At 25.5% G+C, this 15,160-nt stretch overlaps 2 protein-coding genes across 9 annotated transcripts in view; one reads left to right on the top strand and one right to left on the bottom strand.

Moving 5' to 3' along the window:
- LOC136072024 (nucleolar protein 6-like) overlaps window positions 1-15,160 on the top strand; it is a 69,751-nt gene that overhangs the window by 27,136 nt on the left and 27,455 nt on the right. For all 7 annotated transcript variants that reach the window (XM_065819929.1, XM_065819928.1, XM_065819932.1 and 4 more), the window contains exons 12-15: window positions 3,444-3,545; window positions 5,712-5,827; window positions 7,219-7,399; window positions 13,738-13,860. In XM_065819929.1, coding sequence (XP_065676001.1) covers window positions 3,444-3,545; window positions 5,712-5,827; window positions 7,219-7,399; window positions 13,738-13,860 — 522 coding nt within the window. The remainder of the gene's footprint in view (window positions 1-3,443; window positions 3,546-5,711; window positions 5,828-7,218; window positions 7,400-13,737; window positions 13,861-15,160) is intronic.
- Window positions 13,998-15,160, bottom strand: part of LOC136092188 (metabotropic glutamate receptor 3-like) — a 2,677-nt gene continuing 1,514 nt past the window's right edge. For both annotated transcript variants that reach the window (XM_065819934.1, XM_065819935.1), the window contains exon 2: window positions 13,998-15,160. This exon is cut by the window's right edge. In XM_065819934.1, the coding sequence (XP_065676006.1) occupies window positions 14,044-15,160 (1,117 nt within the window). In that variant the 3' untranslated portion in view covers window positions 13,998-14,043.

The raw sequence follows: 15,160 nt of genomic DNA, 5'->3' as shown, positions 1-15,160 counted from the left end.
AAATATTAATTATTTCAGTATTAAAATGAAATTATGAAAAATACTCTGCATTTATATACAACTTTTTTCCAGCATTTTTATTATCATAAATACCATTTTAATTATCTTTTAAACAATGTATTTATAACAAATGTGTCACCTTTGTATAGAACTTTTAAACAATGCAGCTATTATAATAAATGTGTCACCTTTGTATAGAAATTTTAAACAATGTTTTTTTTATAATAAATGTGCCACCTTTATATAGAACTTTTAAACAATGCATTTATTATAACAAACTAGCAGAAAACAACCCATAATATGGGTTATGGTCAGTCTGTTACATAATTAGCATTTATAGCAGCCCTCGGAATTTAGGTTGGTATTCTTTAATCTACTTTAATTACTTCAATAATAAAAATAATATTGAATCAACTTACTGGATTGAATTAATTTACAAAAATTTAAAGTTTTTTTAAACCACTTTCATATTGTTAAGTTAATATAAATTAACAAATATATGCCAACTGCAATCTATAAAATTTATTTATAACAATATGGAACAAAACTTCTCAGCAATTCAGTAACTAAAAATAAATATATATTTAAGAACTAACTACATAACATCACAACACAATACAAATCTATAACAAAATACAAATTTAAATAAATACAAACCTTTATCATCAATAACTTGGGTCATTCTTTTAAATTGATATAAAGGATAAAAACAAATATCCTTAAAAATAAATTTAATAAAGGTAATTGAAATGCTAAAACATAAAAAATGTAAACGATTTAAATGATTAAACAGAATAGGACCACTTAAAAGTTATAATAAGATCTAATAGATCAATTATATTAAAAACATGCTTTTTTAGATAAGTCTAGAAATTTCGATCTCAAAATTCCAGACTAGAACAAAAACCAACAATAATAACCAAGCGCACTAAAAAAAGTGCGCATGACTAAGTGCAGGAACAAAAGTAAAAGGGCATTTAACTTGAGCTATAAAAATTACACAAAAATAAAAGGGCATTTAACTTGAGCTATACAAATTACACTACGATTATCATATTTAATTAATTACATCATGAAAAGCAATTTTAATCGATGCTTAAAATTACAATGCATTCTTCCTTTTCTAGCAGCATTTCTTACATTTTGATAAAAAATTATTTTATCTCACTTAGCTCTATCTCTTTCATTCCGATGACGGTTATTATCAACTTGTCTAACTACATTATCCTCATTAGGGTTCAAATGAATTTCTGTTCCCCGAGCAGTATTTCTTACATTTTGATGATGATTAATTTATTCTTGCCTAGATCTATCTCTTTCATTTCGTCAATGATTATTATCAACTCGCCTAACCATAATATACTTATTAGGGTTCAAACTAATTTCTGCTCTCTGAGTAGAATTTCTTACCTTTTGACAGCGATTAATTTTGTTTTGCCTAGCTTTATCTCTTTCATTTTGATGATGATTATTTTCAAGTCATTTTCATAGCATTTAAGCTAATAACTTCTTCGAGCCTAATATCATCCATTTCAATATCACTATATCATTAAACATATTACCAGTAGTATTACTACTTTACTACTGTAGTAACAAATAAACGTAAAAGAGTTATAAGAATTAAAAGGATCTGAAGAATTTTGATCTTTTCTATAAAATTAATTATTAAAATTACTGAAGTGAACAAAAGAAATATATTAATTACTACTAAAGTAAACAAAAGAAAAAAAAAAAGTAACTTATATAAATCACTGGTATTTTAAAGAAATTAAAAAAAAAAAAAAGAAAAGAAAGGAAACCAAATTAAACAATAAGAGACAAAATTAAATTAAATAAAAACATATACTATCCTCAAGTTATAAAAAAACGTTTTTAAAAACATGTATGTAAAGAAATATAAAAAAACTCAATCTAAATCAAATAAAAATTAACACAATTCTACTATTTTAACAACAAAGAAGTAATGGTAATTTTAGTAATAAAAATAAAATGAAAAAAAGTTGAATATTATTTTGTATGCTTTATATAAACTTAAATTAAGTATGATTATAATTTAAATCAAATACTTATCAAATAAAGAACAAACAAACTAACTAAAAAAAAAGAACTGTAATCCTCATAACAAAATTTAACCTTTACAAACAATACTCAAAATTTTAATTTATTTTACTAAATTTTCTAAAAAAGAACAAGTAGTTAACAGCATTACAGAAATGTAAATAAAGTAGTAATTAATAAACAAGGTATGAAATGATAGCATTCAATATATATTGAATTGTATTAATTTAAGACTTCTGAAAACTCTTTTTTTTTTATAATAAATAAATTTAAAAGTAGTAATATATAATTTTATGAAAAAGTATTAGAATAACTCTTTTATTTTGCAAAAAAAGTGTATAAAAAATAATTAGGCCTCATCCATACCGCTATTTTCCTTCTAAAAAATAAAATATAAGCTTAATAAAAACTAAAAAAATAAAATATAAGCTTAATAAAAACTAAACTGCTAAAAGAAAAGCTAAAACAAAATCTAGATGATTTAAAAAATTAAAAGGGGTGATCCTTTCTACTTTTTATCTAATAAAAATGTTATATATAGATTACTAAACTATTACTATATATTTGCTATTACTATTCCATACTTCTATTATAATATGATCTTAAAATTTCTATTATAGTTTACCCTATATTTCTAAACTAATAAATAATAAGTTCCAAAACGTAAAAAGTTTAAACTCGCTTGTAGATCTTTCTCCAATGTGCATTTTGAAAACTCATCATTTCAAGTTCAGAAAAGCCTAGTAACTAACTAAAACTATTTTAAAAACGAAAATAAAATAATGTTAAATGTTAACTGGAGGAATAATATTTAGATGTGCCACCTTTGTATAGAAATTTTAAACGATGCATTTATTATAATAAATGTGCCGCTTTTGTGTAGAACTTTTAAACACCGCTTTTATCAGAATAAATGTGCCGCCTTTGTATAGACTTTTAAACAATGTTTTCTTTATAATAAATGTGCCACCGTTGTATAGAACTTTTAAACAATGTTTTTTATTATAATAAATGTGCCATTTTTGTATAGAACTTTTAAACAGCTCTTTTATTTTAAGTAAAATGTTAGACATTCACTAAAGTTGTCTTCTCTATTTTATTGTAATTTCAAAAATATATTTTTTTTTAATCTTTAAAATTACACTTTTTACTACTTTAAATATTCCTTTTACTCCATTTTTTCATTCCATTTTCCAGTCAAATCTTTGAACTTCAAACTTCAAAAAGTTGAAATTATCAAAAGTTAAACTTCAATTAGTTAATGGAGCTAAAAAGTCTAATTGTAACAAAATTGTTTTATAGAAGAATTTTTTCTAAACTTTTGTCTTTAATTTAGATAAGTGTGAATTTTAATAAAGTTGTATAACTGAATAGTTTTTTTTTAGAAGTCTTTAGTTTCTTTTCATGAAAAATTTGATGTTGTGTTTGTGGACTCAACTGGAGAACTTAATTTATGTGCAGATATCACAAAGTTAACTTACAATATGGTAATTAAACTTTATTGTTTATAATACTGATAACTTATTAAAGCCCAAATTGTGTGCAATTTTTTTTTTCAGTTTTATTTAAAAAATATATATTATAAAGGAAATTTCATATATTGTCATTCAAAGGACCAAATTTACTTACCAAAAGATCTTTACGAAATTTTTACTTTCCTTATTCGACTATATATATATATATATATATATATATATATATATATATATATATATATATATATATATATATATATATATATATATATATATATATATATATATATATATATATATATATATATATATATATATATATATATATATATATATATATATATATATATATATATATATATAGATATATAGATATATATATATATATATATATATATATATATATATATATGCACACACAGCTATTCGCGAAAGTTTAAACGATTACAGAATTTTAAGATCTAATCTTTAATTTTTCTTGAATAAAAATCTAACGGAAATAGATATCAAAATAATTTTTTTTTCTAATTTGTTAAATAAGTTGTTTGTTAATAGAATAAAATAAAGTAGGTTTCGACTCATCACTGTTTTCTCAGAAATTTTATTAAAAGGTAGGTGATACAAATTAAGAGGTGTCACAAAAGTTTAAACGATTTTATTTAGGATCAATTATTTGCTAATTAATTGATAAATCCGGTGCGATAATTTTTTTTTTTTTTAAATAAAGTTAAAATGAGTAGTTTACAATCAAAAAATTCATCACAACATCATCAGGCAGCTTTTAATGCATTAAAAATCAACTTGAAATATTGTAAATTTCAAATTAATTTCAATTGCGTGCAAATGGGTAAAATCAGTTTCTAGTGAGATCAAGTGGCGAGCTATTGGTATGGCGAGGACAAAAAATCACACAAATGTTTAAATAGGCAAAATACTTCACGTTTCTGAATATTGCGTTCGAAAAACCATCAAAACTTGGGAACTTACCAAGGACTTCTCTGACATGCCGCGTACATGGAGACCATCCAAACTCAGTAACTGTGACAAAAGTGGTATATTTAGAATGAGCAGAGAAAACCCAGACTCAGCTAAAAAAAGCGAGATGAACATTGTTGGACAAAGGTATTGGAATGTACATAGCTGCTAGAAAACCTATTCTTTCAATAATGGATAAACGTAAATGACGAGTGTGGTCCAAAGAAAGGCTGGACTGGTCTGTAGAACAGTAGGCAAAGTTATTTGGAGTGATAAAGCTAATTTTCAAGTCATAAAGGAAAGAATCTATGTTAAAAGATTTGCAACTGAGAAATATTCAGACATTTTTGCAACATTGTCAACAAGGCAGTGGAGGTTCGTTTGGCATCTCACAAAGGTATAGGCTGTGAGCTGTATGAAGGCCAAATTAATCAATACATCTACAAGAACACATTGGAAACATGTTTAGTTCCATCAATCAGACACTTGTATGGCAGAAGCAAGCAATTCATCTTTCAAAAGACGGGGCTTCAGCTCACACAACTCGCTCAATCAAAAAATATTTTTTGAAAAAATGTTCAATGTGATGCCCTAGTGCCCTAGATCACCTGATCTCAACCCAATTGAAAATATTTGGTCTTAGATCGACAATCAACTGACATACCATGAAATTCAATCAACTCAGCATTTGAAGCAACTTTTAAATGAGTACTGGCTGAAGGTACCTCATGTGATGTGCATGAAATTAGTTAAATCAATGTATAAATGAGTTTATCTTTGCTATAAAAACAAAGGAGGACACTTTAAATATTAATTTTGCTTTTTTTCTTCATTTTTTGTTCGAATGTTGCAATTCGTTTAAACTTTTGTGGTTCTTATTTTTCCTATATGATTTTTTGTAATTGTTTTTTTAAACTAAATATTCAAATTTTGATAATATGTTCATATTCATTTTAAAGCTAATTACTTTTTCTTTAATAAATTAATTCGATATCATTTTACAGTTTTTTTATTAAACAAAAACCAAACATACTTGATAAAAATTCTGCAATCGTTTAAACTTTTATGAATAGTTATGTCTGTGTGTGTATATATATATATATATATATATATATATATATATATATATATATATATATATATATATATATATATATATATATATATATATATATATATATATAAGGTAATTTTTTTTTCAAGATTCGTTACCAAGCAACATTGTCTTTAAGTATTCTGGACAATTCTATGGAGGGTGGTTTTGATCCATTGTTTATCAAACAACAACATTTTCTTCAAGTTGCTGATCACTCATTTCGGTTTTTTTTATTATTTTTTTAATTTTTTTTTCTTTATTAATATTTCTTTTTTTTTGTAACTGGCACTACATTTGTTAGTGACACTAAATTTGTTAGTGGCACTACATTGTCACTAACAGAAATAATTGTTGCTGCCAACATTACATTTGTATTTTATTGTACCAGTGTGAATTTGTATTTTATTGTATCAGTGTGAATTACTATTGTCTATTACTAGTTTTACATTAGTATTGTATTAAATTAGTGTTGAATAAGCATTAGCATAAGATTTTCTTATTGTGAGTGATATTGTTGTCAACAAAACCAAACTGTTATAATATATATTGATAATAGATATTGTGTTGTATTACTACTGTATTATATACTGTGTTAAGTTTGTGTTGACTTAATATTAAGTTAGCATTAAATGAGTAGATATATAAAATTCTGCCATCATATTAAAAGGATGCATGGTGTTGTGTGGCCATGTGTTAATGTTTAATCAGCATTGTGTAAGATTTAAATTAGTTATTTTATTTTTTTTATTATTTTTTTTTTTTTTGTAATTCACCTCCCCAAGGCCAAGAAGGCCACTACAGATGAGGAGGCTACTTGTGTTTATAACTCTCTCCCAACTCTATAACTCCAAAACATGAATCTTGGCGAACAAGGCCGCTGCGCGGAGAAACAAGTTGAGCGCAGTACTGCCAGGGATGTGGTGGAAATCGAACTCGGAACCTCTCGCTTATGAAGCAAGCGCTCTACCAGTACACCACTGCCATATATGAGTCAGGCATAAGTAGTTTATTAGTGTTGTAGTAGTGTTGTAATGTGTAAGTGGAGATGCGGAGGTGTGGAGGAGTATATAATGTAAGGAGGTGTGGAGGTGTATATAATGTGAGGAGGTGCTGAGATGTGGAGGTGTATAGGTATGAGGTGTGGAGGTGTATAGATGTGAAGAGGTGTGGATGTGTATATAATTTGAGGAAGTGCGGAGGCGTGGAAGTGTATAGATTTGGTTTATATAAGTCTTCATAGTGCAAGCTACACATTTTTACATTTTTAAATTTGTGTTAAATGTAAACAAAAAAATTAACTTTAACAAAGAAATATTTAACACAAAAAAATTGAATGATTTTAGGTAACAAAATATTATTTTCAATAATATTTTGTTACCTAAAATTTATTTTCTAGATGACCTAAAGTATCAATGTATCTCACTTTGTGTAGCATGTGTATTGTATTTTTATAAGTTATACTAATATTGTGTTAATTTTTACATTAGTATAAGTTGAGAAATACAATTAGTGATATGTTTGTTTTATTGATTTAAAAATTTTTGTATGAAATGTTTTGATTGGTCGATTTTTTATGCAATTGAGTTATTTTTATTTTGCATTTTTTATTAATAGACTCAACAATCTTGTTGATTTTCACAAACAACTGGTGCAAAATCAATCACACAAAGCTGCAATAATGGATTTTGGAGGAGACTGGTTAAAACTTGTTCCAAATATAGTTTCAGAAACTTTATTATCTGGACTTGATAAAAGAGTTCGATTGCTATTTGAGAAACCCGCTGAAGAAAAGCAGGTAGGTTTTTAATGTGATAAAGTTATCGGTGAATGACATAAAAATTGTTTAGAAAAAAAACTGGTTAGACTTTGTTGACTGTTGTTAAAAGAACTTGATGTTTTATCAAGTTTAAAACAGGAATCTGGTTCTGCACGAATCAAATTAAATCAAATTAAAAAAGAATTTTTTTCAAATTGTATTAAGTTTATATTATATTTATATTAATATTATAATAGTAATTAATACTCATAATTGATAATGTTTATAAACAATTCAGTTTAAATTCTATTATAGCTATAATGGTGGTATAATCAGTGCTAGCTTTAGATATTAACTAACTAGATCAGCATTATTTCTAAAGATAGGGATGAGTTTATTCAAATGTAAGAAAAGTAGATTTATTTAAAATCAATTGCTAAATACTTTTTAATTGCAAAGTAGCATTTTATAAAAATACTCTTTTAAATTATTTTTTGTTTTCTTTTTAATTTTTTTTTTTTTTTTTTTCGTATCAACTGCATAACATTTATAAAGTTGTCAAAATTTATAAATTTGGTAAAACTTTCAAAACATGTAATGACATTAAAAAAGTTACATATTTTCTTATTTTGAATTTATACTTCAAAATAAATGAATTTATAGTTTTTTGTTATAAAACCAGAAAAATAGAAATTACAGTTTTCTCTTAAAAAACTGAAGTTATTAATGGTGACATTCTCTTAGAAAACTGAAGTTATTATATAATTTTATTTACTGAAATTATAAATTTTATCTCTAAAACTCTTTTATATTGATTCATATCTAGCTCAATATTAGATTTTATAAATAAAAAAAAACTATAAAAAATGTTTCAATTTAAAATAAAGTCAATTTATAAAAAAAAAATAAAAATGCGTGACTAAATAAAAATTAATTTACAAAAAATATCTATTAATTACAAATAAACAAAAAAATGTATTAAATTTCAACAAAATACAAATAAACAAAGAATCTATTAAATTTAATATGATCTTTAAAAACTAAAAAAAAAATTTTTTTTAAATAATTTATTAAAATTGATTTTTAACAACTATTTAAAAAAAAAATTTATAAACTACAGTTTATAAATTTTGTATTTTAAAAAGTTGTATTTTTGCATTCTAGTAATCTCCTGTAGGTCCTACAGGAGATTACTAGAATGCAATTTTGATCACGGTGATTTGTTTTTTAAATTTAAATTTTGATATTAAAATTATTTCCTATTTAAAAATATCAAGGAATCCATTATAAAACAAGTATTGACATCAGGTTGACCAGTTACAATACAGATGGTGTAACTTATTTAAAAGCATTCAGCATTTATACAAAATGTCTAATATATCAGTTTTTTAATAAAATCAAAAAATTGATATAGTAACAAAGTTCAAGTCTAAGTCTAATATATCAAATTTTTGCAGAAAAAATTGTTTGGAGTTTAATAAAATAATTATCATTTTTTTTTGTTTTTTTGTTTTTCACAATCATTCAAATTGAAATAAAAGCATTTGATATTAATTCTGTAAATTTTTTACAACTTTTGTTTGTTTAAATATGAAAATAAACTTTATTAAATGAGTGATGAGACTAATATCTTAAATAATCCATTGAACTATCAAAAGCATCTCAAAATCTAAACACTCAATTCAACTAGTAGTATGGAGTAAAATGAGTAATGGTAAGCCTTGTGTAACCTTTTTTATTATTTGTAATAAATGATTATTATATCACACTGGAATTTGCTGAAAAATTGTCCCAAAAAAAAAAAAAGGAAACATTTTTCTTATAATTTAGATTTTAATTATTATAAAACTTATTGGTTTAAAAACAAGTTTTTGAAATAATTTTGAACTTAAAATTTGTAATTATAACTAATAATCAGACGCTAAGTGAGTCATAAAATAGTTCAATAAAGTAGTCCTAAAAACTAATTAAAAGAAGGTCATTAAATGTGAGTCATAAAATAGTTCAATAAAATAATCCCAAAAACTAATTAAAAGAAGGCAAATTCTGCTACTTAATAATATTTTGAGTAATAAAAATAAAAAAATAAATAATTCTTAAGATCTATTTCTTTTGTAGATATTTTTGACTTAAGTAAATAATTTAAAAGCTAATTTCTTATAATCTTATATATGATGGTTAACTTTAAAAAAGTCAGGTTTAATAGAATCAAAGCAAGTACAGACAACCAATACCTAAAAAAGCAATTCGCAACACTTGCTTAGTTTCATTTGCTAATAGATTATAATACTAGTAATGTCTGTATTTTTTATTAAAGTTCTTGATAGATAAAATTTGCAAAGATTACATTTGACACTTACCAAACTTTCTATCAATTAAAAAAATTTTTTTAATCGATTTTTTAAAGTTCTTGTTTTGGGACATGCAAAACTTAATTGACCATCTGAAAATTTAGATTTTTAAGGTAGTCATCAACTTTATCAATGTTTTACCATGAAATACATTGATTTCAGTTGAATTTTTTAATATTTTGAATACTAAATAAATTAGGTATTAGAAATGTAAACTGTCATTTGATAAACTAAACTGCAATCTTGGAACCCCGGCCTTTTTAATACTAATTATAGTCTGTGGTAAAATTGAAGTCCACAATAACTTTATTGTCTTAATATATTTTTATTTATTTTTATTCATCTCCCTAAAGCCAAGAAGACCACTGCAGAAAATGAGGTTACTTAATTGTGGTTATAACCCTCTCTCGACTCCATAACTCTGAAACAGGAATGCTGAAACAAGTTGATAAATACATATAAGTATCAAATAGCAATATATAATTTGTTTGGATGTTTGACCTACTAAGTTTTTTTATTGTCAGGGTCAAGACAATCCTAAAGGAATACAGTGGTTGCTTGGCCTAAATCTTTGGATTTAGGAATATTTTTTCTAGAAAGGAAAGATTTCCAATAACATAAATATTGCATTTAACTAAGACTATGTATTGTGTGTGTGTGTGTGTGTGTGTGTATATATATACACACACACAATATATATATATATATACATTAACTTTTTTATTTTAGTCAAAGCTCACTTTCTTTGTTTTATTCTAGGCCTAAAAGTCAGTGTATTCTACAGACTTGATAATTTATTCAAGCGCATTTTATTCCTATGAGTTTTAGTACATGACGTCGCTGACTTTTGTTTGTTTACATAATCGATCTCTAGTGCAAGGTTTCTAGGTTTGGTATTCATTTATTCTTTTGTTTTAATTAAAAAAGTTCAGCCCAAACATTTTTTTTTTGCCATTCTGTTTAATATGAAGACAACATATCTTGGAGGTTTGGGATCCCTTTAACCTGTGTAAGGTCGGCATCAAGTTGGCAGAAAAAATGTAAAACAAAGGTTTGACCATAAAACATAAAAACAAGGTCTGCTGACCTCAAAACACTTTTTCATTTTTGCTTACCTCAAACACTTCTAGATTGGCAATTAGTTCGGCATTGCCAAATGCCTAGATTTTATTGAAATTGGCGTTGTGTTATCCTACCAAACATGTTTACCAAAGCTGTTTGCAATCTTGATGAACTGATTTCAATGATACCATAAACCTTCATTTAAAGTGATTAAGAATAATATCTTTGTAAGTACAGTTAAAATCTTACCTGATGATTTTTTTAAAATACAAACTTTTCTTCTTCTATAACAATAAACTTTTCTCCATGCTGCTCCACTATATGAATATCAATATCCTATAGACAACTACTAGCCAATTAGAAACCACTAAGTATTGCTATCACCAATAGCGTTGTTGCAATTACAGAAAATAAACAACTATAATGACTAATGAAAAAATATTATTTTAGTACTAAAACATTGTTTTATATAAAACTTCTAAGCAAGTTTTTTCAAAAAGCTACCAACAAATGATTTAAACTTTTACATTTATAGAATGCGCAAATAGACTACTTTCAGATTCAAAAAAAAAATTTCTCTGAATACAACATAAGGCCTTAAGTGACCTTCAGGGTACTCATGTAGTGGTAGTAAAACAACAAAAATACAGTACCAGATCTGATCTGCAAAACAGGTTAGGGCCAGGAAAAGCATTCAATTGTAAAATATTGCTTCAACTCTTCCATAATCTCATTTTATTTAGAAAATGATGCTATGGAAACATCAGGGCTCGAATTAAGCATTTTGTCATCGTGAATTGCAATGGTTTTCCCACTTTTGCAATTAGTTTTTTCTTTAAAAAAATATTTTTGCAGTTTGTTTATTTATTTTTACTTTCTAATTTAGCATTTTTTTGGTCATTCTTTAAAGTATAGAATGTTTTAGTATAAGGTTCTTATTAGAGGTCATTAAGTTTGTCATGCTAAATTTAACTTAAATATAAGGGGGGTTCAAGAACATAACTAATTTTGAAATTTCTTCAATCTTGCCTATATATTTATAGCACATATACACACACACACACACACACACACACACACACACACACACACACACACACACACACACACACAATCCTGTATAAAACATTATATATAATATAAGATAATTATTATATAACTATTATGTTTTTTTATTGTTATGTTAGGTGCTATCAAATAAAGATGTGCTTATTTAGAGAACCCACTTGGAAAAAAGTGGGTTCTCTAATTACAAAAGTAGAAGAATTTTTTTTTTTTAATTAAAATTTTTTATGATTTAATACTTATCACTCATTTAATGTCTGCAATAGAATGTTTCTACTTTTTTAACTACTTTTAAGAAACAAAAAATTATGATGACTTTACAAAAAATGTTTAACTATTGAAAATGCTTGTAATTTAAATTAAAAAAATTTCTTCACTGCATTCTAAATCTGATATTGTTTCTGAATCTGATCATGTTTGACTTTCAGGAAAAATCCTTGCTATGACACTGGGTATTAAGAGTGTTGCTGCAGTTTCCATTCAATTAAATTTATAGTTATTTTTGGTGTTAAAATTCTTTTAAATTTAAAAAAAAAAAAATTCTTAATTTCAAATTTTAAATTCAAGATTATTTGAAGAAGAATCTGAGCAACCTAAAATTCTCTTGTTCAAATATTCTTAAAATAAGTTCCTAAAAACAACTTTAGTATTTATACAAAATGTTTAATCTTGATATTGCTATAAATAAAATGGTATCGTGTTTTTCATATTCTATTTAGAATGTCTTATTAAAATAATTTTTAGTTTGTAGCTTATCGAGTGTTGACAACATTTTAGATTTAATAAAAACATTTGTTAGGTAACTTTTGCAAGTAAATCTCTTTGAGCATAGTAAGTAAATTTAATAGTTAAGTAATTTAACTGGTTGTTTTGATTTAGTTTGTATGTAAATTTGCTGTGATGTACTTTAAGTACATCACAGCAAATTTTAGGTAAATCCATTAAGTAAATCACACTAAACTTAACTTGAAAATAGAAGTAGGATATTGTTGGCTTCTGCGCAAAGATTTAAAGTAATTAAAATTCAAAAGCACTTTATGATGAATGAAAATCTCCATGCAAGAGAGCAAATGCTCATACTTTTATTCAAAAGCTAAATTTAGCGTGATATACTTAATAACCTCTAATAAAAACCTTAGACAATAAAATTTTATAATTTTAATGACCAAGAAAATGCTAAATTAGGAAAATGCTTAAAAAAAAATAAAATAAAGAAAATTGCAAATGTGTGAAAAGCAATCACAATACACTTAATTCGAATTCTGAGTTGAATAAATATATTTACTGCAGGTTCAGGTCAGCAAAATAATAACTTATTTTGCAGGCTTTTGATTTATTTAATTTTTAAGATAATTAAGTATATCAGGATGCTTTTTCTAGAAGAAGAAAATAATGAAAAATTAGTTTGCTTTAATGGACCTTTATATGTAAAAACTGGCCTAGCCTTAACCTTCGGTGGATGTAAATATCTACTTTATTTCTATTCCTCTACTTTATTCTTATTTTTCTACAAAAATAACCATAAGAAAGGACTTTAGGGTATGCATTGACTGAGGGTTTAAGTTTGAACATCATAACAAAAATATAACAAAAATGCTTTGTATAAAGAACATTATGGAAAAAAATAATAGAAGTTTTTTATGTTTGTTTTTTTCTTTTTATAAAAACAATAAATAAAAAAATGTATAAATAAAAAAAAAATACAATTTGGCTGCTACCATATAGAAAGCTGCTGATTTGTTTTTTACTTATTAGTTATTTAGTAGTTTATAATTTCTCTTTGTTGTTTTATGAATTATTAGTTCTGTTTGTGATAACTAGTGTGAGGTAACTTTTTATATTCAATATCAAGGATCCACAATTTTAATTATATTCTTTTTTTTTGTTTTTATAAATCAGTGGACAGTTACATCATGTATGGGAATTGATGATTTTGTTGGATATATTTGGTTTGGGTTATTGTTAGATCCTGAGTACTCTGAAAATGTTCTTAGTATGGGACCATCAGCAGATCAGCCTGAGGTTTGTTCAATTTCAGATTTTTTTTCAAGTAAGTTTACTTTTTTTTAAATGTAACTACTATTTATGTTTTATTACAAAATATGACAAATAAAAATAATATAAAATTTTTTTTTTAACTATTTAACTTTCTTATGTAATTTTATTTTGGAGCTAAGTTATTTTGAAAGCAGGGGGTTCAGTTGATTAATTATTTGCAGCAACTGTTGAGTTAGTTGTTGTGATTGAAGGACTACTGTTTTTTCTTTCATATATTCCAGACATCATTGATAATGTTGGACTCATAATAGCTAGCTGGTTCATTATAGTATCTAGTTCCTTTTTTCTTTTATTTTTTTTTGTAAGCTTGCGAAAGTACATTTTAATTATCTTCATGGCATATAAACCATATAATGTTACAATGGATATGGCTTGGTATGTAAAACACAAAGTATAAAGTTGTTTTGGCTGAGAATCTAGAACATAAGCCACTGCAAGTCCAGCTGTAGACAGAAAAACGGTTATATACATGGTAATTGCTATGCTCTTTATTTCATTGTAAGTTTCAGGTAAGTTCCTTGTTTTAAATGCCCAATATGCACAAGATAACATCAAAACACATGGAAAGACAGCATTTAGAGTCATATTTCTACTTGAAGAGTTGCAAACTTGTTCTACATGGTTTGGTTTGAATTCGGTTAACACTACTGGTTGACTGTTTACTACCCAGAAAACAGCCATTGTCAGCTGAATGCCAACCATTCCAAGTATAAGTAATATTTGAGAGGGCATTGAAATTAGTATCAATCCTCTTAGTTTTGGTTTATCAGAACTAAGATAAGTTCTATAAATTCTATTTGTTTTTAAGACTAATGGAGCATAGCAGAGTGTTAGCGGCATGCCAAACATTATTTTTTGAGCATGGCATGCAATTATAGATGGTTTCTGAATGTAAAGTAAAGGTGTTATTGACATAAAAATTACACCAACCAAAGAGCACAATTGGGTGTTGCCTTCCCTTATAATATATTTGTTGTGGTTATTTAAGTATACAATAATTAGTAAAACTGAAAGAAGTATAGTTGTGCTTGAAATAGAGAATACAATATATGCTAATGAGTCATTCATATTCATAGAGACTAGAGGTAATGGGTAGCATACCCTTTGTTTTTTGTTTGTTTTTGTTCCTGGTGCACACTTAACACAAACATTGTCTTTTATTATATCCTCTGGATTGCAAGGACTACAACTCCAACAACAATCAGTTGTTGGAATCTGAATTTGATTTTCCTTACATGGAGAGCTACATATTGATTCTTCTAAT

This window comes from Hydra vulgaris, chromosome 15 (assembly GCF_038396675.1).
Source record: "Hydra vulgaris chromosome 15, alternate assembly HydraT2T_AEP".
Classification (NCBI taxonomy): domain Eukaryota; kingdom Metazoa; phylum Cnidaria; class Hydrozoa; order Anthoathecata; family Hydridae; genus Hydra; species Hydra vulgaris.
Note: the sequence above shows the minus strand (reverse complement) of the source record. Positions and strands in the feature narration are given on the sequence as shown.